The 26,378-nt window shown below is 42.0% G+C and overlaps 1 protein-coding gene across 4 annotated transcripts in view; it reads right to left on the reverse strand.

Moving 5' to 3' along the window:
• Positions 1 to 26,378, reverse strand: part of LOC135256808 (guanine nucleotide exchange factor DBS-like) — an 86,433-nt gene that overhangs the window by 3,763 nt on the left and 56,292 nt on the right. For all 4 annotated transcript variants that reach the window (XM_064338966.1, XM_064338969.1, XM_064338967.1 and 1 more), the window contains exons 18-28: positions 25,041 to 25,110; positions 24,850 to 24,942; positions 22,039 to 22,131; positions 19,171 to 19,296; positions 17,220 to 17,441; positions 16,818 to 16,910; positions 15,454 to 15,532; positions 12,314 to 12,383; positions 11,855 to 11,952; positions 1,250 to 1,356; positions 743 to 858 (exon numbers count right to left, since the gene is read on the reverse strand). In XM_064338966.1, coding sequence (XP_064195036.1) covers positions 743 to 858; positions 1,250 to 1,356; positions 11,855 to 11,952; positions 12,314 to 12,383; positions 15,454 to 15,532; positions 16,818 to 16,910; positions 17,220 to 17,441; positions 19,171 to 19,296; positions 22,039 to 22,131; positions 24,850 to 24,942; positions 25,041 to 25,110 — 1,167 coding nt within the window. The remainder of the gene's footprint in view (positions 1 to 742; positions 859 to 1,249; positions 1,357 to 11,854; positions 11,953 to 12,313; positions 12,384 to 15,453; positions 15,533 to 16,817; positions 16,911 to 17,219; positions 17,442 to 19,170; positions 19,297 to 22,038; positions 22,132 to 24,849; positions 24,943 to 25,040; positions 25,111 to 26,378) is intronic.

The following is a 26,378-nucleotide window of genomic DNA, read 5'->3' on the forward strand; positions in this document are numbered from 1 at the left end:
CAATCAACATTTATCTTTAACTTACAAGTGACTTACAAGTAATCGTAAGCGTTACACTTTTTGTCGGCACAATCAGTTTGGAAAATTGCTGAACTCGCCAAACTGTGTTTGTGAAGAAAAAAATGCTGATTTACATTCAATTGTAACTCAAAGTTAAGGACAAATATTGATTGAATCAAGGGCAAAATACATCCTAGTCTCGCTGTCATCAAATACTTCAATTTAAATAAAGAGTACGTCAGAAATATGGGTAGTGTGCCAAGCACACTCTGTGATTCTGTTCTAAATTTTAAACAAGGGCTTATTATTTTATATATTTGTATCAAATTGAAAGACAGGACTTGCTGAGCATGACATAATTATTATTTTCTAAAATCTATTTATGCTTAAGAAAGTTCATTTTTCTATATTTGGTACAAATTACTACCACAATAAACATAAGCAACAACTTAAAATTGACAAAATAGGGTGAATGCCACGTAAACTAGGAGACATACAGTACAACAACAGCTGAATAATCATCTGTTCCTGCTGGTGACATCATCTGACTCCAGCAGGCTATGTGTTTCTATAGCATCAATTAAATCCAACAACAACATATTCAAGCACGGCACTTTTTAAATTTTGTTTCTTCTCGTGTCCAGGCAACAAAAATGTAAGAGTTGACTACATTCATAGTTCAGAGACAGGAGCAAGGTGGTGACAGGCCAGAGAATGACAGGGCGGGGACTTTGCTACTCACCACTGCCCGTTCTCCGCCTCCCCCAGGAACTCCACTAATTCCCCCGGCTCCAGAGGAAGATCCTGTGGCGCTTTCATCTTGTGCTTCAGCTGAACCACAAACCGACCATGGTCCTCCTGGCGGCAGTGAGAGAAGAAGGAGAAAGCAGGCGGTGGTGAATTTCAAGGCGAGCCAAATATTAAATGAGGTCCAGTCGGGTGAACCGTGGGGAGGCCAATGTGCGGTGAGCATTCGGGCACAAAATGGCAAAATGGCCTGCATCTCCCAGCTGGGTGTGTAGTACTGGTGGTGACTGAGGCGACTTTCTCCCTTAACTGTAAAATGCTCCCTTTTATGTAATTGCTATCCATCATTCTTACTGCTGTTGTCTTTATTATGAGCAATGCTGCCCTTGCCTTGCCCTGCAGGATTCAAACTGTTGGTCAGCGTGGACCTGGCGTCACCAATGACAGGAAACTGACAGCCATCTTGGTGAAATTTTCTACGGGTCCATTGGGCTGAACTTACGCTTTTGTTGCTCATCTCGTCTTCGGCGTCGGAGGAGTTGGAGAGCTCATCCGCGCTTGACGGAACGGGGACCGAGTCATCTGCGTTACTAGGACTACGGCCCCACCCTGAGGAGAAGAGTACAAACGGAAAAACAATATCACAACCCCTCCTGATATTTCCCTGTATGAAACTACAGTGAGTGGGCAATATTTCATATATGGACAAATTACCGACAAACCCACTGTAAACTAAGCTAATATCGCTAGAAGCTTTGTACCTTGTGTCATCAAATAAATCAATGGCCATATTAAAGCTGCCAGTACAAAAACCCTGTGCAATTTCCGGTGCACCCCGTATACATCTGTTCTTCCCTATGTCCTCTGCAGTATTTCATGCATGTGTTAGGTCTGAAGTCTGTATGTCCTCATTCAAGACAATACAGTCAATGTCAAACTGAATCCTGACGCTCCAATTTTATGTGAGGGGCTTAGAAAGTCATAAATAAATAAATAAATAACAAGTTAAATAAAACCAATATCATTACAACAATGCCCGTGAGCACTATCACTCTAGATCAAAGGCTGCTTCTCTCTTTTCTAACGTTGCCGATTGTGAAGAAGGCCGTGACACACTGTAGCTGAACCTTCACATTGAACATTTTAAATCAACGGAAAGGACATCTCTGTCTCTCGCTATTCCACACTGTATTCAGTACATCTACTCCTGATGGAGGAGAATAAAGTGGCTTAAAATATACAATGTATATTTTCGGGTGCATACAAATTTCTATGCATGAACTGCAGATATAACACAATTACTTATGTTAACTGGAATTTCACTGATAATCAAACATGATATGGAATATTGATTAATGCGTTCCATCAAAATGCATTGATGGCGAAGTGAGAATTTGTTTAAAATAAGGCAATTTCTGAATCCAGTTTTACCACCTAACACCCACGTTTAATGTTCAGCACTCTGAATAACGAACACAAGTGCATCAGCAGTCAAAACGTCTCACTTATCAAACATGTAAATTTGATTTATTTTTTAAATAATAGTTTATTTCAGGTAAATGGAAATACATGGTGGCCAAAAGAATACAGGATATATATAAACAGAATTCAGGACATTAAAAAAAAAAACAAATAACCCTGTGGTGTGGGGATGGCTGGTTTAAGCAGCCACACCTGCCCTGGGTCAAGCTAATTAGACCTGGCCAATTGGATAATTGGTGAAGAATTAGATAATTGGCCAGGCTAATTGGACCCAGGAACAGGAGTGGCTGCACCTGTGCGTAGTGAGGTAATCACTGCGCACAGGTTAAATCTGCCATCCCCACCCACACCAGGCAGCTCTCTGTCATGACAGGGTTTAACATCTGCTCATTTGGCGTTACCATCTTGCCAAGCCCTCGTGGAATAAATGTGGACTGTTTTAACATCTTCTCCCTGTGTCTCTGTGCTGGAGGGCCCCAAGAAAAGCCACTTCGGTGGCCTGTGGCAGGCGTGTTTGCCACAGTGGCGCCCAACGTGGGGCCCCTCCGGCACAGCAAAGAGGCACAGGAGGGCCAGCCAGGAAAGCACACTGGAGGAGGGGCGGCTGAGGTGTTCCCGACAGGGCTTCGGGCGGATCCTCCGGGCCAAGAATGGGGAGCGGAAGATGACCAGGGAGGGGAAGGAGGCAATCCTCAGCTGGGACGCTGAGGAGCTGCACCTGGCCGAGAAGGCAGGTCAGCGACGGGCGGTGCACGAGAGGTGGTCGCGCCGTGAGCTGGACTTGGCCGGGAAGGCGGGTCAGCCACGGGCGGCGCACGAGCGGTGGCCGCGCCGTTTTGCTTCCTTTCTCGTCCGTTTGGTTGTTTTTCGTTCTTTGTTTTGGCCTGGTTGGTTTGCCCGGAGTCCATGAGGGGATAAGCCTGCAGCCGCCCACCAGCAGAGCCGACTGGCGGCCACCACAGCCACGAGGGTTCCTGGTCCCCAGCACCACAAGGCCAGTCCACCAGCCCACCAGCCCAGCCACCCCACCACAGCCCGTGGAACAGCCCAAGCCGGTGACGCCCCCACCAGCCAGCAGAGCAGCCCAGGACTTCCCGTGCTCCAGGAGGGAGGAGGAAGAAGGGCTGCCTTGTCATCCGAAGGAGGGTCACCACATGTACTGGACTGTTCCGGGGCCACCCACCCTGACTTTTTTTAATTATTTTTTTTTACCGTGTTTGGAGTGTTTTGTTTTTGTTTGTTGTCTTTTGCTTTCTTGGGAGTGTGGGGGTGGGGGTGGGGGGGGGGGGGGGGGGGGGGGTGTAGGCTTCGGCCAGTGGTTCTCCCTGGCCTCAGTTTGGCGTTGGGGGTATGTGGTGTGGGGATGGCTGGTTTAAGCAGCCACACCTGCCCTGGGTCAAGCTAATTAGACCTGGCCAATTGGATAATTGGTGAAGAATTAGATAATTGGCCAGGCTAATTGGACCCAGGAACAGGAGTGGCTGCACCTGTGCGTAGTGAGGTAATCACTGCGCACAGGTTAAATCTGCCATCCCCACCCACACCAGGCAGCTCTCTGTCATGACAGGGTTTAACATCTGCTCATTTGGCGTTACCATCTTGCCAAGCCCTCGTGGAATAAATGTGGACTGTTTTAACATCTTCTCCCTGTGTCTCTGTGCTGGAGGGCCCCAAGAAAAGCCACTTCGGTGGCCTGTGGCAGGCGTGTTTGCCACAAACCCTTACCCCCCCACCTACCCACCGACCGATCCAGTCTCAGCCTCACCCGTGATGGTGACAGCAAAGTGTAAATAAATAAATAAATAAACAAATAAATAACTATTTTTCTTTTTATAAAAGAAGTGAAGATGGCCTGGCTGGTTGTGTCAGGGATTTTACTTAAAAACTAGGGTTTTTTTTATAGCCCTCCAGGCTTCAATCGCACTGACTTTCGACTGATTGAATATGGGCTGTTGATATTTCCATAGCAATGATATCTAAATGAGTCCATCGATTTTGCGGCAGTAAATTCCAATGTAGAAGTAAAGAAGTAATCGTTTACTCCAGAGAGACATGTTGAGTGAGCAGAAAGTTAATAGAATTTAATAGAAACAATGAATGTGCATGGAATATATTTCTGTATAACCGAAGATAGCGCAAACTGTGTCCAAAAACTTGAAACATCTGGGCAGTCCCAGAAGACATGCACGACTGTGCCCATTGCCCCCTGAAAAAACTGGAGAGTGTCTTAAGCCCATATGAAAACAGTTCAATGGGGTCAAGTATACCCTAGGAGTAAACTTCCAATTTATCATCTGATGATTGGGGTTTTTTGAGGATAGTTGTGTCCCACGCCTCTTTCTCAACAAATCCTTCAACATCTATCTGTAAGTCATTTGCCAAATTTTTTAATGGTAGACCACAACAGACATGTATAAATGCTAGAGGCAGAACGGTTCTGTTGGGACCTTGGACATTACTTTATGCATCAGATGCAACGGTAGATGGGTTTGTCAGGGAACCCCATTTGCCAGGGAATGCATTGCAGTGCCTAGGCATAAATACATAAAAAAATAAAGTGCCCGGAAGATTATATTGCATACAGATACATATACCCTTTTTAGACCATTGAGGACAGAAAAGGGGAAATTTCCAGAAAAGAATGTGAAAGTTGTGGACTAATGGAGAGTGATGATGCAAAGTCGTATTAAATGCTGTTTGTTTCGTGACTAGTCTTTCGTGACAAAGTAGCAATGAGGTTTGAAATAATGGTTCATAGCATAATCTGGATTGTCTGATTGAGATTCCTGAGAATACGATGTCTTGAAGTCTGCATGGCTTAGCGAAAGATTCCTCAAGGACATGTCAAGATACTACTTAGTCAAGATCAAACCAGACTGTGAGAGGTTGAAGTGTGAATGATTGAGCAGAGAGCTAAAATTTTTGTAGAGACAGCCCCCTTCCAATTTTTCAGTGTATTGGATTCAGTCCTAGGGCATCTCTCACTCCATATTTATCTGAGGCCAAGGTTATGTAATCTACCAGGGAGGCAGTGCTATCATTGAGGTTACGGGAGAACTCTAGGAAGAACATTAATTCAAAAGTGTGTAGAGTGCATTATATTTACTTTATTTTATTTGTTAATATCAAATACTGTATATCAATCATCAATTAAATTATCAAATGTTTTGATAGGCAGGGCAACTTGCTGGATCAACCTTTATCAAAAACTCACAACCAGTCACCAGTCAAACGCAAGGATATGTAATGCAGAGGAACATACACTTTAAACATAGGTATCTGCACATCAGTTGTATATGTTTATAAACTAAAGGAGGGTTTGACATAAGAATAAAAATATGCAGCATACTCCAGAAGATCTCCAGACAGATGGAATCCAGCATGAGCAAGTAAGGGCATCTCAAATAAATTCCAAAAAGTTGCAAATACTAAAAAAAAACGTATTTTTTCACAAAGCAGCACAATCGCTCAGATAGAAGGGAAGAGACAGGCAGAGCTATAGACATACTGTAGGTGCAAGTATATTTTTCACACACCTTCCATTTACTCCCCAATTTGAACGCTCGATCACGCAAAGCCATGCTCACGTTGCAATCTGAGCAGCCGATGTGGGAGAGGATAGACAAGCATGCGATCTGTTCCGAAGCACTTGATGTCACCAGCTGCTTCTTTTCACATGGCAGACCGCATGCTATGAGCTCACACAAACATGAGCATGAGGAAAGCTATTTGTCCACAGCTTTAAAAAGTAGACTGGGGCTGCCCGATTGCCGGGAATCGCTAGAGATTGTTGAGACATGGATCCCCAGTCAACTGGATTCTCCCAAACTATGGAGAATGCTACCGCTACGCTACCCTCCTGCAGGGCTACTGGCCACACTCAGGATTCAAGCTCTGACTGCGGGACCCATCCATGCACCAGAACAGAGTCTTAACAGGATGAGGCACCCAGCAGCCCCAATGCATGCTTTTTTTAAACAGAACATTCCAGCAGAACAGAATAATTTGTGATTTTTTAGACAAACACATTTTTAATGCTGACAGAGGAAGAAAGAGAGGGAATGTGGATTAGATAAAGAGAAATGGCAGGCATTTGCAACACAGCCTGGCCCACTGCCAAGGATGAAAAATCAATAGGGGATACACTAATGAGAAAGCACCATATCGACAGGTAAAGTTCTCAGACTGAGGTTACACCACTAGAGAAATAATTATAGACCACTGTGTCCATTTGCAAGAATCTTCCATAATAATAATACAAAGAGCTAGCCTATATGGAATCATCAATTACTGCAAGAAAACTAAAGCAGCATTAGGGCGTTTTATTTATTAAACACATATATCTATTGTGATTCCTGCACATTCAACTGGTAAAGCTGACCCAAAAAAAAAAAAAGAATTGGCAACAACTAGAAGCAAAGAACAGCTTTTTTTTTTTTTTTTTTTTTTGTTGAAATGCATTTCATTTACTCCCCAATAACTTTTGAATGTCTGACTGATGAAATGCACTCTATTTATCTTGTTGCTGCTGGATAAAAAGCGCTCTTTGTTGGCAAGATAATTACTGTCCAGTATTATGGTGCAACGTTCATCTAGTTCAGGAGCGAGCATTAGACTTCAGTGTTAATTTTCTTGAACATTTTCAAGACTGTGTATATTGAGATATTCAGGCTCTGATGCAGACAAAAATTAAAAGCAGTTACATTACAGGCCTTTAATGGCCATCACATTTAGAAAGTTTATCAGTGCTGAATGCGCTCCTGTTTTTCAAAGAGCTGCTTAGCCCTCAGTCTGAACCTGAACTGAGGGTCGACTGCGCTGCCTAATGGATTTGTATTGTCATTACTGGAACTAACAACACATTAGCATCCCATTATTAGTTCCAATGAGATGGTTAAGGGGCCTGGCCTCATACCGCAAGGTTACACGTTTTATTCCCTGGCTGAGTACTGTTGCAGTCCCTTGAGAAAGAAACTTCACCCGAATTTACTTCGCAAAACATATGAAAGGAAAAATACATAAAGCCATGAAATTGTTTTTTTTTCAGACAAGGGTGGCTGTAACAAGGTGAATAAGCCGGTCTGTACCCAATGCTCACGGTCAAGGACTGATAATATCGAACAATGTGCTGCCTTGTTAACACGCTCAGCCTTTTCCCCAAGGTGACTTAGCTTCAGTTTTCCTCACTACCCCTCATTCCTCATTCTATTTCTGAAGCTGAAGAAGGATAGAATGCTTCTCGAGGGCAAGGCTCCCCAACCTTGCTCATGGAGGTCTACCGTCCCGTAAGTTTTCATTTCAACCCTAATTTGGCACGCCTGATTCTACTAATTAGCATCTCAATGAGATCACTTTAGCCGTTGAATGAGGTGTGCTTTGTTGGGTTGGATTGAAAACTAACAGGATGGTAGATCTTCAGGAACAGGATAGGGCTGCCCATAATAAGGTGCAATTCCACAGATTTCCTCTCCATCTGAGCATGCTCTGTGTGTAGTTCAGAGCATGGCACATACAGTACGTATCTTTCATCAGTCAATCATAATGCATTTCATAGGCCGCTCTTTATTAAAGGAACAGTCACAGAATGCTTCAGGGACCACACCCCCCATGTACACAGTTTACAAGAAGAGTCTTCCAGGAATATGTCACATGTACTCACAAGATGTTAGCTAAGCTGTATTAAATAAACTAAAATATTTGCTCTTCAGACTGCGAGAAGCCCTCCAAAACCCACAAATAATTCCTTTCAGTTCCCATGTGGCAACAAAACACTAAACAGTAAGCCTAAATTTACTTTAGCTATTTGTGTGGATACTGTAATTAACATCTAAAGCAGATGAAAATAAGCCACAGGGTCCAATATAGAGCAGGAATACTGTGCTGAAAAGAGACAGGTTTCCTTTACAGAGAACACTCTTTCTGCCGCATCGGCATTTCCGGACTCTCTGACCTCTCCGAGCCTCCCGCTGGCTGGCTAAGCGGACATCTCACCAAATTTCGCACTTGGCTGATTTCAGCCGAAAACCACTGCTGGTGTCTCCCATCCACTTCATTCAATAACATGTTTCCAGAGAATTGCAAGCTCTCTGTTTCCGAGTTGGCCTCGATGGACAAAGTGGAAGGTTTTAAACGCTGAGGAACATTTAAAACAGCGTCAGCTTCAATCGACCAAAAAAAAAAAAATGAGGGGTCAATGTCCTGTACTATTAGGTCATAAATCTATATGCTATATGGATATATAAACAGGTATATCCTAACTGAAAAATGTGTAAGGACTATTGGTAGATGTAATGTAAAATATCCCGCAGTAGCAATAAATATGTCTCAAAATCAGATTAAAATGTAATGTTTAATGTATATAACTGACATTAGACGTGATCAAGGTGTGCACATAGTTTCAAACCAACAATAAAAAAAGGCACAGGCTCAGGGGTTCAACTGGCAAAAAAAAAAAAAAAAAAAAAAAACAAGTTTCTCCATGTCATCTATTGGCTTGAATTTTAGCAGTTATCTCCCTCCATGAATTTCTGCAGACCGAATGCAGCAAATCATCGGGCAGTCACGACAGAAACATGATTAATTACACAGCTGGGGCTAATTACGAGGCGTACATCAATGCAAAACAATGAAATGATACTGTTATGGATAAGTATTGAGGGTAATGTGATGCGCAAGCAATGTCAATACAGATGACAAAGTAAAACAATATCCTACTGCTACATTGCTTACCGACAGATTAATTTATCTTTCACATCTTGCAGAACTGATCATTAGACCACAGGATCACAACAGACCGGCACTTGAAGACAGCGTAACATAGAGAAATGATAGCTTGAGACAGATGCCGCCCGGGGCGAAGCAGCTGTCAAAAAGCATAAAAGGGGGGTACAGAAGAGGGAAAGCCAGCGTGACTTTAAATAAGATTTAACAGACGGGTTGGTCAGTGTAAATATTCATATTTTGGATCACCAAATGACATGATTTAAAAACGTAATTGTCCAAACAGGATAAACGGGGTACACAAAACATCTGAGAGATGCTTTTGCAAGGCAAGGTTGTTTTCTACTGATAAGACAGCCTCCTGTGCTATACAAAACCAGGGGTAGAATCTGGGAGTCTACATTTGAAATGCAGCAGGTTTTATTTGTGGTTTGTGGAGATGGTGATGGACATTACACCCGGCATTGGCGCATGAAGGGAGCTGAGGACATTGCTGGAAGACATTAACGGTTCAGAAAAAACATCTCTCTCTATGCAACATGACATGATCCGTGAGCCCAGATTGCAGGATTCACAAAACATACAATAAACTCGAGCAGCTGACGTCCGCACATCAAGCACTGGTACAGCGGGTCCACAGATCAAACAGAGAAATAAACCATCAATGTATTCAAAGATTCAACAAAGTAACAGAAAAGCCCTCAGAACATTACAACCCCGATCAAGTGAAAAAGAAACGGCTCAGGCAGGCAGCTCACACATTCTGCAGGGTGTCAGGATTTTTGACTAAAGAAGACGGGATGCAGAAAACCTCCCACTTGATTCAACTCCAGGGTTGGTGAGGACTGTCAATCTGAATGTCAAAAATTATACATCACACATTAAGGTAAATGCTCAGATATCTTCGGATTAACTCTAGGATGCAGCTCACAAGTATTTCTCAGCTTAACACAGAAGGCCAAAAGCAACTACAAATTTGGTTCCAAATTAAGTTGAAGTGTATATTCTTTATGGGCATGTTTCCACACTTTAAAGTCAATCCATAAAAAAGAGACATTGAACCAACTGACAAGGATTACATTTAACTACACAACTCGACTTTCTCCCTTACTTACAGGTTATTCCTGTCGGTTATGCCTTTATGTTCCAGATCTTTGTCAAAAACATTCACAAAGATCAGCATGTACTATCAGCTATGCACAGTGAGCAATTTTTTCTCTGGACTGAATTCCACAACTATGATGTGTAGATGATTTACACTGAAGATGGACCTTTTCATCTACCTCTGACAATGTGATTCCCAGTCACCCTTTCTGGTATGAATAAGACCCTGATTAAAGAGTAGAGATGTTATTAGATACAAATCTAGAAAGCTGGCTAAAATTGCTAATGCTTGAATAACTCTTCAATATGTTAACTTTCAAGTGAGGGCAATGCTCTCTTGGATCTTAAATTTATTCTGAAATATTTTAGGAATTTCCTTGCTGTCAACTGTCACACACGTCTCGTATATCACGTATCATAATCCGTACTTTCATAAGGCTGTGTCACTTCTCGGGTCTTCTAAATTTACGTCTAAACATTTCCTGTGCCCAGTGTTACCTGGCCTATTACTAGCCCTCAAACATAGGCAGCAATTGTCCTGTCTTTCTTCAGAACATTCATTTGTGTCAAACACACTCATGTGTCCGCACTGGCTAGTGGAAAGAATAGAATGGACACATCAGAAGCTCAAATGTGTGACATTCGCAGCTGTCTCTGTTTTTATTTGTACGTCACAAGCAAGCAGCTTGATTTATTTTCGTCACCTTACAATATTATTGTACTATACAGAACAGGTCGCTAATTTAAAATCAACATTTCACACCTCCTCATAGCAACACAATTGTACGTGTTGTTGATGGACATTTCAATTTTCTGACTCATTGTGTGACACACTACACTGGTCTGATAATGTGATGTGATAAGTGTCAATGAACATAAACACTGTGCTGTCATCTTGTGTAGTTTACGAGATAACAGCAAGTGGGAATCCAATAGGTAACTGAAATTGTGACTTCCTCAATTAACTAAAAGATTGACTCTCGTCTTAAAAAAGAGGTTCTATTTACACCTTTATCTCTGGGCCTCAATAATAATCAGACAGCCCAATTCTGGGGAAAGTTCAGGGAGTCTCCCATACTGAGCCTCGACTCCTGTCTGGTTTGCAAACGATACACAATCTATGTGAAATCGTTCAGAAAAGCAAAACATTTTCACTTTCACACTACACCACTGTTTTCTCACTCATTTATTGAAACTGCGTTATATTTTCTGCTCTGCGCAGCCAATTCTACCTGCCTCTGCCACCCTTTCAAAATTTTTAATACTTCTTTTATTTCTTTTTTTGTGTCCTCAAACATCCCCATACGCCTATACGTGAAATCAATTTTGTCAGTTTGGGTCATCTAACTAAGCATTAGAGACTGCCAAAGTCCTCTATTCTCCAGTGGGTCCAAGGTGTCGCTCTCGCTGAAAGCCAAAGGGCCCCGCTCCGCAAAACACTCTCCCCAGCAGGTTTGTAGCAGACGCGAAGGCTAAAAGCTTGCTGTGCCCATGAGGTGTGAAGGTGCGAAATCGTACCTGTTACCTCCGTCTCCGCAGCGCCCGCCAAGGCGCTCCGAGCCGAAGCCGACGACCATGAGGTGAGCACTCGCATGCTAGCGCGGCGTCCAAACTAAAACCTAACCTGAGCATTTACTCAAAATGGCTGCCGGTAGATTTTCCGCACTGTGTACCTGTGCCAGTCTGCAAGTTGGCGGCTTTTTTTTTTTTTTTTGTGGTAGCTGAAGTGGTACACATGAGCGGATTACGAGAAGCGGGTCTGCTGTAATGTGGTCACATGGTATTTTTTTTTGGGGCTCACCTGTCCTCTGATTCCGGGCCAGGCTGGGGCTCCCCCTTCTGGTTCCCGCCTTGGAATTGGGCGAGTCCGCCTGCTTTAGGGACGCTCTTCCCACGTTTCTGACAAACATGCACACTGCGCATGAACATCACATGGAAAAGCCAGCCCGTCCAATCAAATGACCTCTTGGTTGGGAAGTGAAAGTAGTATGTTTTTTTTTTTGTTTTGTTTTTTTTTACAGCCAAAGGCTTTATGAAAGAGGTACAGTAAAAGTAAAAAATGAACAATCCTCAGTTACTGAAGTGTGCTAATAGCCACACACATTGAAACCACATATATTTACTGTATGAATTACAACAAAATATAGAAAAAGTGTGCACTCTTATCCCATCCATTTGCCTCCAACAATGCCATTTACTACCAGTTGCACACTGCATAGTGACAATTCAAGATTTCTCTGCGACTCAAGATTTCTCTTACTTTGCATTGGACGTATCGACAGAAGTGTGGTAAACACTGTCGCCGATTCTTTGGTGCAGCTGTCTTGCCTCTGTGAAAAGAATACAGAAAAATAATACAGAACGATGTTACTGGAACAGAGGACGTCTCTGGATAAACACACTGCTGGTCACTGATGTCACAGGAAGCCGAACAAAAAGAGTACAAGCCTCTCATTTGACCACCAAATTCTTCCTGTGTTTTTGGTTTTGTGTTCCTCTTTGCTTCAGAGGCTTGGAAATGACTGCAAATTAATGTGCGCTGTGACAAAGAGGGAAAGCTTGCCTCTGCTTTGTCTGAACACACTTGCGAGGTGATTTATCAAACTCATGATGCGATTGTATCACCGAGGCCCTCATCCCCCCACCACGGGAGGCTCGCATGATAGGCTAGCAATCGAAAATTAATTCATAAATAAGCAGGAGGGATCTGTGGCTCGCTATCAGCCAATCAGGCTACGGCTCTCGGCGCTCATGGCCTATCAAACGAGTCTAGAGAGGCATTAACTCGGGCTTCCTCGATATCAGCCGATGCTGGATCTACGCTGAGTGAGGTAATCGCTTGTTCGGCCCAGCGGCAGCGGGGCTCCCGTCCGCAGAAGCGGCGCCCGGGTCAGGCGGTCGGCGGTTGCGGCGGGCGCACGTTCGGAGCCGTTCCCCGCGTCGTCGGAGCAGACGCGAGGGGCGGAGCGGAGCGGGGCCCGAGCACGCTCCCTGAGAGCGGATCGAAACCATCGAGCCGAGGCGTACCGCCGCCCTTTGTTGCCGCTCCCAATTTCTGCCGTCACGCTGCTCCCGCCAACTAAAGGCTCGCTCGCCGACGGTTCTCACGCTCTGAGAATCATTGGCGAACGCTCAGACACTGACAATCCAAAGGGGAAGATTCCGGCACTTTCCTGTAATTTAAAGTGCTAGCAATTAACCGTGGCGTTTTTTTAAGATGTCCATTTAAAAGTAGATTCATGTTTTTCTTGTTTTATGCGGGTACATGCCATCTAAAATACAAGTGAAGCTGAGAATATTCTGATGGTACTGCACGGGCAATAGACAGGACCATTAGAGTTGATCTATTCTTGTACAAACGGCCTCCTAAGTCATTTCTACGTTCCCTGATTAAATTCTATAGATTCCAATGAAAATATAGCCAGTTTCACCTCAGCTGCAGCAGCTAAATTATTGACACTGTGGAGCAGCCAGTAGGAGCAGCCGGCCGACTCTCAAGCCGTATGCGAGGCCCCCGTACGGGCAGGGGTTCGAACCCCCACGATTTGCACATAATAACAATTACTTGCATAATGTGGCTTAAATTATCCCTACGTAGACGCTAAGGGTGCGTCATCAAAATTGCGTCACAAGCCAGGGAATCGAAAGGCTGCGGAACGTGTCGGAGGCCGAGATTGGACACGTAGCGCCAGTGGAAGTGGACTATTGCCTCGCCCGGATCTACAATCGGGGGGACTTGAGTGTGCGTCCATGCCAAAGGGCCTTGCATGCGCAAGGAAAAATAAAAACCTAATGGGGAATAGCGCCAGGCAGTCTGTACATCCTTCAAACGAACAAAGTGACGCACTGACGCTAGCAGGCAGCTCGCATTCCATGCAGCAGAATAGCTAGGCTGTCGCAGATTTTTTTTTAAAGTTCTGTAATACCAGAGCCAGCTATGTAAGAAAAGTGCCAAAAGTGATTTCAAATAGACTGCAACATGGACAGTATTATTTTTTTTTCATTAGGTATTGACAAGAATCTAATCTGGGATATACTGTATACAATATATAACTGTACTTAGCCGAATCCTTTTGTGTGCATGTGCGTATGCGTGTGTGTGTGTGTGTGTGTGTGTGTGTATGTTCGGTTGAAATGTTTGTGGTAAACGTGAGAGAAAGAAAGAAATAGTGAGAGAGAGAGAGAGAGGAGGGTGGGGCCTTACAGCTTCACCACCTAGGTGCCCACAGGTGTGTTAATCTGGCCTACATTGTTGCTTTTATATGAGCAAAGGCATCTGGCAGCACACACATACCACTGGATTAACCTTGATTCCACAATCCAGATTTATACAAAATTATAAATTGGAAAAGCGCATTCCTGAACCACATGGATTGTGGAAAGAGAAATTCCTATACTACACTGATTGCAGAAAGAGAATTTATCACCCTCTGGCATACTGTACTATTAAGAATCTACTGCATCCCCACCCTGTACAGGTCATTTTGTTAAGGAGATCTAGGGCCGGTTTCACCAATACATATTAAGATTAGTCCTGGACTAAACTGAGTTTTGCATGGAGAATCTCCATTCAAAATTGAATTTAGTCAAGGACCAGACCTGCGAAACTGGTGAGGAACTGCGAGCACAGTGGTATGAGTGAATTACTCACTGCAAGCACAGCATATCTTTAGACATTTATAACCATAAAGTGTAAACTCCCAAAGTAAAAGATGGGCATTCAACACTGTTCCAGTAAGAAGCTATTACTTAACACTCTTGTCATTATAAACAGTTGGCAATACAGTACGTAAAACAAATACTGTTGTATAACTGACCTTTTAAGTAGGAGGATCAAACAAGCGGTTGAGCTTCTTTTCACATCCAAATTTAGTTTATTTGTGCATATAAATTTCTTCTTTGTTAATTTGCTCAAATTGTTTGCTGGATTTGTACTTGTAATTGCTCCATAAATTGATATGAAAAGAAACTCAATTGCTCGATTGAGCTGCCAGTTGAGGGCATGAAGGGTTGTAAAAAAAAATTGTAATTTTCCAAATAATATTCCATCTTAATTTACGGAACAAGATCTAGGCTGCCTCAAGATTGTGTCTAGTCATTTTATTTTCTGTGTACAGAATGTGAAATGATGGAAAAAGCATAAAATGTAATCTTTCGGGTTAAGATTGCCTCTAAGAAAAGGAATTATCTGACTAACAAAGACCATTTTCTGCCCCTTAACAGAGTTTCAAATGGCATTTTAACGGTAATGATAAAATTAAAAGCAACTGTTCGCGCAACTGACGAAGAACAAGAAGAACTGTTGTCACCCACACCTAGCGCCCAACCTGCCGAAGTTAGGCCAAAAATGGCTGTGTGAAACAGCAACGAGTGAACGTACAAAAACAGTCGCCCTCATACCTCTGCAGGCCTCCAGCTGTCCTGTCAGAACTTTCCGGATCTCCGTCACCCACATGTTCTTCACCTCCATGGAGGGTGCCTGGGAACAGGGGGGGGGAGGGACACAGTTGTTTCTCCTGCACTGCTGTTTCCTAGCACCAGTCATGTGGATAGGTGATTAGAAGAAGCTAATTTACTTCAAATTGACATCATTTGATAATGGGCATGTCACATGCCCAACCCTATGAGTAACCCATGAGACTTGATGTACAGACACGAAACATGTCAAAAACAAAATTGGTGAATCAATTATATCAAGTCACTAGAGATAATTGATTCACCAATTTTGACTTTGACGTGTTTTTTGTCTGTAGGTAAACACATACTTGAATAAAAAAGATACTAAATACTATTAAATAAATAACAGAAATAAAACATTGAAGGACCTGCCAGATGGACTTCTGGACACTGAACATTCATACCGAGAAAATATATCCACCTCAGACCCTTCTTAAAATGGGCCTTATTTTCTGAGAGAAGCATTTGACCTATTAAACAAGGTGCACAATGTCTCCAGAATGAAGCTGGGGTGGCCAATAGTATGACTGCATAGCCACATCAGCTTAGTAGCAAGTTTCTGGTAACAATTAGAGGCTACATTGGTATGGATATCATTTTAATTGCACATAAAGCCAACAAATGACTCTCAAATGACTGCATTTATTTCTATTGTTTCTGATATTTAAGCGAGATTGTAATACAGATCCTTAGCTGGATGGATGTTTTTGGAATGAAATGCAGAACACAGAGTGGGTATACGCAGGATTGTACTGCTTTAGAAGTTCACACTACACCACAGTGACAGTGTGTGGCCAGACTTAATTTCAGCCAAGCTTCCCTCTCCTGGGCACGTGCTGCCACCCAGTGCCCACATATAGGAAGTGCTGCCAAACAATCTGACATTGAGGAACACCGCACTTTTAACAGTAATACTGTGCTAAACTGAAAAAGCACATACTACACATATGCACATGCACAAAAGTAGTGTGTAGGATAGTCATTGCGCTACTGGAAGTTTTCCAACTAAATTAATTGAAGAACCTTAGCCTCAAATAAGCCAGAGTGAGGCTAAGGTATTGTAAGTGCCTGCCTTGGAACCTAGAAATCAGTTTCTAACGACTAGTTGCTCACAGTTGTCATCAGTGAAAGAGATGCCTCTCTTCCAATCTGTACCAACTCTCCTGTGGTACTCTGCAGCCTACAGTGTGGGAAGTAGTCAGTGACTTATGGGTGAGCGCACCAAAGAACTGCAAGCAGCACTTCACCAAATAACAATCCTTTTTTTCCGAACATGCAACTCCTCAGTAAGAAGCGAGCCGTTGTACCTGAATAATGTAGACTTCCTCTCTTCCATTGTACCACACTTCAAACTTTTTTGCGTCCCCCTTCACGTTTTCTGTGATCCCGACCGCACTCATCTGGAAAAAACAAAGCACGGGAGACGCTTAAAAGGACCGCAGGCGCAAACCTAGTGGACGCGGTACAGGGAGGAATGCTGGCATTTCAGATTCACGCTCGCGGGAGGTCACCGCCATCTGACGCCGCACATTCCCCACGAAAATCCCCCTCAACGATGAGTTTGCGGCGGGGTTCGGGCCGTGGTGCGCGGTGTTCGGACCAGGGGGTTGAGACACGGGGATTAGAGTTTTTGGGGGGGGGGGGGGGGGGGGGGTCCGGGGGCGTGGCCTTGGCGTTCTGAGGGCCGGGTGCTGGGGTCTGGGACCTGCCTTCAGTGAGTGCTTGAAGCTGTACGAGGGAGACTTCTCCCGCCCATCCGCGGGCTCTTCCCGCCGCTTGCAGAAGAGGAGCAGCTTGCTGTAGAGGAAGAGGTGCCTCTGCATGGGCTTGAAGCGGGCCAGGTCCTTCACCTTGCTGTGGCCCTTCTTGCGGTCGGTCCACACGCTGAAGGAACCCTGCATCAGGAGCCTGCCGAGGTCACTCAAGTTGCCCTGAGGAGAGAGACACGCAACCGTGTCTGCAAAGAGCTTCTATACACATACAATTCATTTCATTAACGTGTCATGGTCAGTTTTGGGTAGCTAGATTAATTATAATCTGGATTATGTATTCAGATTACAAGAATGAAGTCACCATAATCAAACCAGGACACTTTGTAAAATACGTATCAGTTTTTAATAATATAGTTACTTTATAAAAGATTACAGGATTACATTTTGGAATACTTTAATGTACAGTGTACACACACCACATATGCACATGCGCAAGTCCACACAAGCACACCATATGTGCACCCACTAACACCACACACATGCGACCACACACAAACACACTCATTCGTGTACACCTGCACAGGAGGATGAGCAGGATGCAAGTGTAGGTATTGTAGCTACACCTTCAGAAAAAAAGGAGTGTTGTCAGAAACATACAAACTTAGATGTTTCTGAATTAATTCTAACATACAATCGGCGAATGGATTTGAAGGTAATCTGAAAGTAATCCAACAGATTACGTTGCTAATTACACACTCAGTCATGTCATTTGTAATGAGTATAAGATTGCAAATGACAATTTTAGGCATGCAATTTGTAATCAGTATCAGATTAATTTTCCAAGCAATTCACCTAACATTGGTAATGCTCTTAAGCATAACTGCAATTTCTGCCCACCTGCCACCAAACGACCATAAAGACAATATGTTTGTTTTTCATTTTAAAAAAATCTCTAAACCAATACAAAAAAAATGAAAGCAAACTATTAAAACTCGCTAATGAAAATAAGAATTAAGCATACTGGTCTATAGAGGTGATGTTAATGAAACACAAAATGATAACCGAATGTTTATTTGGAAAGATTACTCTAACCCAGTACAAATGTAGTTTAAACACCACAGTCGAACGGGCTTGCTTGAAATCTCAAAAATTCTACATTTGGACTGGCCAAATCCTAAGGCTACAAAAGTTGACTTGACCTTCCGTCTTGAGGGAGACCTCAGACATCATGACAAGTAGTTCAGCAGGAGTAACAGTAACAGACACATACTACAGGGTGGCAGTGTAGCAAAATGAAAAACAGGAAAATGGTTAGGAGACCTGTAATACAAAGGTAGTGGGTTTCATTCCCAGCTAGGATGCTGCTGTTGAGCAACTTTCTTAACTAGAACATTCTTAACTCTGTTATTATTACTTTAGAAATTAGCAGTATTTTTTTGAATAGCACAAAAAAGCAATAAAAAGTGCAGGTTACTCTGGATAAGAGCATCTGGTAAATTTAGTGTTATAAGACAGATTTGAAGTTATTTGATTTAGTTATTACAAAATGGGCTGAGACTGCGTTCTACAGTGATTGTAAATCCAGTAACAGTTAATCAAATAGACTGTTTGTAAGCAGTATCACTCCGCGCACAAGCCGCTACTAACAAATAACATTACAAATTAAATAACATTGTGTGATCAATTTCTTGTTGCTATAGGTTGTTACCATTCTGTGAAAGCAATACGGCACTCCAGGGCGTGCTGTATTGTGAATACAGTCTTGGCTACAGGGTTGCCTGGCACTTCGTTTCTCGCTGTGTCTAACTGTATCTAACTGACTGTATCCAGGATACAGCATGACCATGAGTGCCATATTGATTAATTAAACTTGTGACCAAGCCTGCAACGCCAATTCGTTTTATGGCTGCCGCAGGTTACAGGCAAAAATTCTACGAACAGCACCCACCTCAAACCCTGTGATGGCAATCTGATGCATAGAATCATTGACTGACTTTATGATGTCCAGAACTGTCGCCAGGGCATCCTTCAGCTCCACCGCGCCATCTGCGCTCTCACTGCACTTGAGCATCTCCTGGTGGGCAATTGAGGGAATAACAGTCAAAGCTATAATATTGAACAGCTACCTGGAAATGATGGATTACGAACCTGAACTTTCCCAAAGGTTTCAGGTGTGACTCCCAGGTTGAAACTTGCCTTTAACTGTTATATCTATATAACTCCTTTAACTGTTATATCTATATAACTCTAGCTGGAAAAAAACAAATTCCAAAAACTGACAAATGTAACCGTACAGCAAAGAAATCTTAACTGGATGTGCACATCTTTCTAGGTAAACAAAAATGTGAATGTCATTTCCTGCATGCAAATGTTATTGGTGTCATCTGGGCAGATGTCAAGCCACAGTCTGCTTTCTCAACTCAAGTCTCCTCCTACCCCCTGACACATAGGAGATCATTGAGGTCTTGTCAAAGATGATGAGGGATGACATCACTATCCAGTTTATTCAAGAGAGTCAATAGGCATGCATATGACATCACTGACTTCACTTCTCAGCTGTTTTTTTTCCCAAAGCCTACAGTCCTAATTTGACAGTGGAAATAATAATGCATTCCTGGCATAATTGCCACACAAGGGCATTGATTGTTTTTTACTAAGTGCAATGGAAATAATTTCCACACAGCCCATTTTAAGTTAGTGAAGAAGTGACTGACACAATACCTAAGAACAACATTACAACCACAAAAATGGACAAAATTACACTTCTTACTTTGCATGGAATTACTGAAAATCATAGTATATTTATAATAGGCTGACAAAAAAAATTATTAGTAGACTATTAGTAGACTAACACGGGCAAATATTCTGCATGCTCAATATACCAAACGGACTGTTACCCTGTCAGTTTAGAAGCTGACATTTTTAACATTCCTTTCTATTCAGTTAATTTACTGATGCTAGCAACCTGTCCACTTTAAAATCTCTAAATAAGAATGGCAAAGGTTATTCTTGCATTTTCATGTCATTGTCATATAGGAAAAATCAATAAAACCACTACTATAACGTCATAGGTTGCGACATCACAAGGTTGCGAGAGATCAAGTTTTAACCAGCTAGTTAGCATGATGCAGGGAGACCCATGCAGACACAGGGAGAACACGCAACCTCCACACAGAAAGGCCCAGGCTGGATTCGAACCCAGGACCTTTTTTTGCTGTGAGACGGCAGTGCTATTATTATTATTATTATTATTATTATTATTATTATTAGTGTTAGATTTTGTACTTTTATATTTGTATTTGGTTCTATGCTGGAATAAGTTACACATTTAGCATGTCAATGATGTTTCATACACTGGCTACTCTGGGAATTTTGCTCACAGATTTCAAGCGGAAGCATTTATGTTCGCTAACATTGTAAGTTGTTCTGGATAAGAATGTCTCCTAAATGAACAAAATGTAACATACTGTATATTTGACAAACGTGGAAACTAATGTCTTTCCAATCTTTACTTCTCTATCTGATTCTCCATATTATTATTCAAGGTCTTCTGGACCTAAATCATATACATAAATAAGGCTTTAAAAATTGTCTCCATCGACTAAACACTGATGAAACATTCAGGATGACTCAGAATTACAAACTGGCTGTTTACTAAACAGGCAACAATTACCATGGTAACAGAGAACTTTGGTGACAATTCTAAGCGTAATAAAGACAAACCAGCTGCCAAGCGAACCAAATTCTCTCCTATGACTTGGTGGAAGTGGATGAAATAACATCATGGTTACTGTCTTAAATAAATGAACCACCACTACGTTCAGTCCCATTCTGTATTTGTAAGTATTCACCAGCAACTTTTAATTAATTTTGATTCTTTTGTAGTGCAGTTGGGGGTATATTCATTTATTCTACAGGTAAATGGTACTGTAGCACCGTACATGTATAATAAAAAATACTTTTATTTAGTTCAGTTGAAGTGTAATGGTAATTCACTGTTCAGGTATGATAGTGCTGTGCAGATATAATAATAATAGTGGTATAGTGTACAGGAATGGTCAGTACACAAGTATACTAACTATGTAGCCCAATGCAGGTATAATAGTAATGTATTGTACATTGTACACCTATTGTATTTTATAGGTGTAAATATAATATTGCGCGGCACAGTTACCTAACATTTTTAAATGGATGTTCTAAACATTTCTTTACATTAAATTACAGGCATTTAGCAGACACTCTTATCCAGAGCGACGTACAACAAGTGCAGTTATCTGCCAGATTAATCAAACTGTCAGTTTATGAAAATGGTGAAAAGGTTTATTAAGAGGACTTGTAAATTAAATTAAAATCTGGGGAAAAACCACACGTATACATGCACAACCCTGCCCCACACACACACACACACATCCTGTCTCTACAGTGAAGGCTAATCCTTCACCAATCATAATAAAGTTTTGTGTATAATAATACACAACCAAGCCACCACCATTGACTAAAAATAATTCTGTAGGAAACTCTGTGATCCTTTTAGGTAATTTGGAACCATCCTATTAATATCCAATTGATGCTTCAATTGTTGATGAGGCCAGCTGGCTTTGGGATTCAACTCAAAAGTGAAGTCAGAGACTAAGCTAAGAAACTGTTTAGTATTGGACACAAGCACCCAAGCCAAATCCATAGCCCTTATACAAGTCCTTACATATATAAATGTTTGACACATTCATAGTTTAATGTCCTTATAAAGCAAGCATACTAGCTTATATAATAACGTCAGACTGAAAAACCTTTAGACATCTTTCACTTGTCAACTTGCCCTCAACATCAGCTGGTACTTGGTGATTCTTTGCACAGGCTTCAGTAAGTATGCATCCAGGGAGAGCTTGTGGTCCAGCTTTTTTTGGCATTCCTATGGCAACAAAAACATCCATTAATATCGACACTCACCAGCACTGCATGTCCATAAATGAAAAAAAAAAAAAAACTGAACACAAGAAACCTCTCCACCGTAAAGCTTTCATGCTAAAAATACTTCTTCCAGGCTGGGACACATTGACCTAATCTAGTGCAAATTTTCAACATTCCATGGCATGGGAGAAATAAGACTTAAATATGACATCACCTGACATTCTGTAGTGTTGTGAGAGATTCCCTTTTTCTCTCTCTTTGGTGATGTTACACCCCTTTTGTCCTAATATAACCTCAGGGCCGAACAGAGAACTTGCAGTGCAGACTACCGGCTAATGAGGGTACTATGTTGGTGCATTCACGTCAGGGTACAGCTAAGTACGCAATTATTCACACTCCTGTTTAGTGCACTGAATGCACAGTAAAATGTCCAGTGTTAATTCAGCTCTTACAGAGTTTATACGAGTCCACTCTGAGCTGACTTAACACTGAACATTGTACTGTGTATCTTCACAACGCAGAACAAAATATGTATATTCCAACTGCGGCTCCAGTTGGCTGATTGAATTCATCCAGATGCGAGAGCTGGACTATTTACGGATATAATGGGAACATGTGGGAGGTTCTAAGCCATCTTATATTTCTCCCAGAAGAGTAATTATTTCTATGGCTGGGTGCTGGTCACAGAAGTTGCCGGTGTCACAGATTCCATCATTTAGTAAATTCAGTAAAAATGTGCCACACTTATACCTCCTCCCCGTTATTCACACGATCCTCCCTTAAATGCATATGCATTAAGTAGAGAAGTGCAACTTGTGATGACGCCTAAATCACACGCATACTACGCTTCTGGCCCCGTGCGCCCGTCTTCCTCTCTCTTTGGTGATGTTACACTCCTTTTGTCCTAATATAACCTCAGGGCCGAACAGAGAACTTGCAGTGCAGACTACCGGCTAATGAGGGTACTATGTTAGTGCATTCGCGTCAGGGTACAGCTAAGTACGCAATTATTCACACTCCTGTTTAGTGCACTGAATGCACAGTAAAATGTCCAGTGTTAATTCAGCTCTTACAGAGTTTATACGAGTCCACTCTGAGCTGACTTAACACTGAACATTGTACTGTGTATCTTCACAACGCAGAACAAAATATGTATATTCCAACTGCGGCTCCAGTTGGCTGATTGAATTAATCCAGATGCGAGAGCTGGACTATTTACGGATATAATGGGAACATGTGGGAGGTTCTAAGCCATCTTATATTTCTCCCAGAAGAGTAATTATTTCTATGGCTGGGTGCTGGTCACAGAAGTTGCCGGTGTCACAGATTCCATCATTTAGTAAATTCAGTAAAAATTTGCCACACTTATACCTCCTCCCCGTTATTCACACGATCCTCCCTTAAATGCATATGCATTAAGTAGAGAAGTGCAACTTGTGATGACGCCTAAATCACACGCATACTACGCTTCTGGCCCCGTGCGCCCGTTCTGTCTCTGCTCTTTGGTGATGTTACACCCTTTGCTCTAATAACCTCAGGGCGAACAGAAACTTGCAGTGCAGACTACCGGCTAATGAGGGTACTATGTTAGTGCATTCGCGTCAGGGTACAGCTAAGTACGCAATTATTCACACTCCTGTTTAGTGCACTGAATGCACAGTAAAATGTCCAGTGTTAATTCAGCTCTTACAGAGTTTATACGAGTCCACTCTGAGCTGACTTAACACTGAACATTGTACTGTGTATCTTCACAACGCAGAACAAAATATGTATATTCCAACTGCGGCTCCAGTTGGCTGATTGAATTAATCCAGATGCGAGAGCTGGACTATTTACGGATATAATGGGAACATGTGGGAGGTTCTAAGCCATCTTATATTTCTCCCAGAAGAGTAATTATTTCTATGGCTGGGTGCTGGTCACAGAAGTTGCCGGTGTCACAGATTCCATCATTTAGTAAATTCAGTAAAAATTTGCCACACTTATACCTCCTCCCCGTTATTCACACGATCCTCCCTTAAATGCATATGCATTAAGTAGAGAAGTGCAACTTGTGATGACGCCTAAATCACACGCATACTATGCTTCTGGCCCCATGCGCCCGTTTGATACATAAGCTGCATGTTTCTGGGGCAGAATGCACCATATCTGCATCTGAAAATGGTCGCAAAGGGCTTAATAAATCTGGACCTTTGTGTCCTAATGCTCTGAATACTCATTTTCTCTGCCTGCACTATGTCGAAAAAATACCTGTGTATATTATAAATTTCAATAAAAAGAAATTACATCAACTAACTCGCATGAAGTGATTAATAGCACTCTATGAACTAACAAAGAACTCTGAAAGTCATTATTAAATCTGACAATTATTATTATTGCACATACTAAAAATGTAAGTGATATTATTAATATGGGAATTAAAGGGCAATTCTCTGAAAACCTATCACATGGTTATATTGCTATTATTTTTGTGCACAAAGTCAATATATAAGTTTATGGCAGCTTAATTTTATTAATCTTTATTTTGCATTTGAAAATGAACCAAAGGGAATGTGTTTAGTTCTTTTTACCAAGCACACATCAGGTAAATGGCCCTTATGATGCAGATTATTTGTACTTGCACTGAATAATTTTTAATTCTGACCAAATGCTTTTCCTGCACTGGCACAGAACTAACACAGAACCATCATTGGTGTCTTAACGGCAGAAGAGGAGTCACCTGGAAGAATGTACTGTCGCCATATTGCCTCCAAAGAGCTTCAGAACGAGGTTTGTTTTGACAGTACTTCTCATAAATCTTCAAGTCTTCTTTCTGAAACAAACCAGACCAAAGTTTGTCCACCCCTTTGTCATTTACAAACACAGTTATTGTTACAGTCTGCATTGTGAAACCACCGTGATTTCACTTACTCTTTTCAAAAAACATGTCCCAACTGATTCTGGATTTTCATTGCAGTCTTCAAGCTCTTTCAGAAATGTCCTGTAAATTAAAACAGGAAATAGAAAAGGAGAAGACGGAAAGGAGACATCAGTTTTATTGTTCTGGTGTATCAAGTATCCCAGGACTTGCTGCAGGAAAAAGAGCTGATCAAAATAAAAACAAGGAAATAGGAAGCCAGCTTATAGAGATGGTTCTCTGCCAAGATATGGGAATGTCCTTAGGAAAACTGAAGCTGAGGTGGAAGCATATTAATAGCAGCATGTGGTGAGAGACAGGGATAATCCCTTTTGCTAAAGAGAGCTCAGCTTCCATTGGTAGGGCAGTTAGGAGAGATGAGATAGTATGACTTGGTTCCTGTCAAAGTGATTGATGTTTCCGGTCGGCATTCTTATTCCGCCCCTGACCCCCAGATGAACCCCCCCCCCCTTCTCTGCCAGTTTGCAGATGCAATGTTTCCATCCAAGTCACGATTTCCGCCGGTGTATTGCAAGTTGACCCCTAAGCATAGGGGAAATTTTTTAAAAATGTATTTTTAATATGTTTTTTAAACTACAGTTACAGTGGGGCGGCTCGGTTGGAAAGCTCCCCAGCGACATCTGTTGGTGAACGCACTATAGGAAAACAGCAGGTCTGAGATCAGTGTTCTTTACCCTCATTGAGTGACGTTCAACACGTGACGCTTCCAACTATCACAAGTTAACGTTACCTAGCAAGCCACCATATCTTATTTAGTAGGCTAACTAACCTCGTTACAAACTGCGTTATCACTTCATCTCGTTGGTAAGTACATTCTTTTTATATTAACTTAAGCAGTAACGTTAAACTAATAGCATGAATGTAACGTTCGATACATGACATTAACATTACATGATACATGTAATATTACATGACTTATTAATCCCCATCGAAATAACAACTTCACTTGTTTGTTAATAAAGTTAGCTTGATGACATTGATGTGCACGACAATGTGGTCAACTTAGCTAGCTAGCCAAACAGTCAGTAACACAGATACATAGACATTTTGTTGTTACTGAAATGTGCCCAGCATTCCAAGGCTGTACATTGTTGTAAGATTCAGTAGCCAATCAGTAAGCAGTGTTGTGCATATCCCGCTCTTACAGCTCGTTTCTAGCCTAAACCACTGCAAAGAGAGCAAATTTTTTTTTGTCAGTGACATTTCCTTCTGACATCTACGACGGCAATCGCAACCACAACATTTATTTTGCCTTTTTTTTTTTGCTATTTCCATGGATAAAATAGCATTTATTATTATTTATTGGTAAAAACATTTACTTCATATCCAGG

The sequence above is a fragment of the Anguilla rostrata genome, chromosome 6, assembly GCF_018555375.3.
Source record: "Anguilla rostrata isolate EN2019 chromosome 6, ASM1855537v3, whole genome shotgun sequence".
Taxonomy (NCBI): Eukaryota; Metazoa; Chordata; class Actinopteri; order Anguilliformes; family Anguillidae; genus Anguilla; species Anguilla rostrata.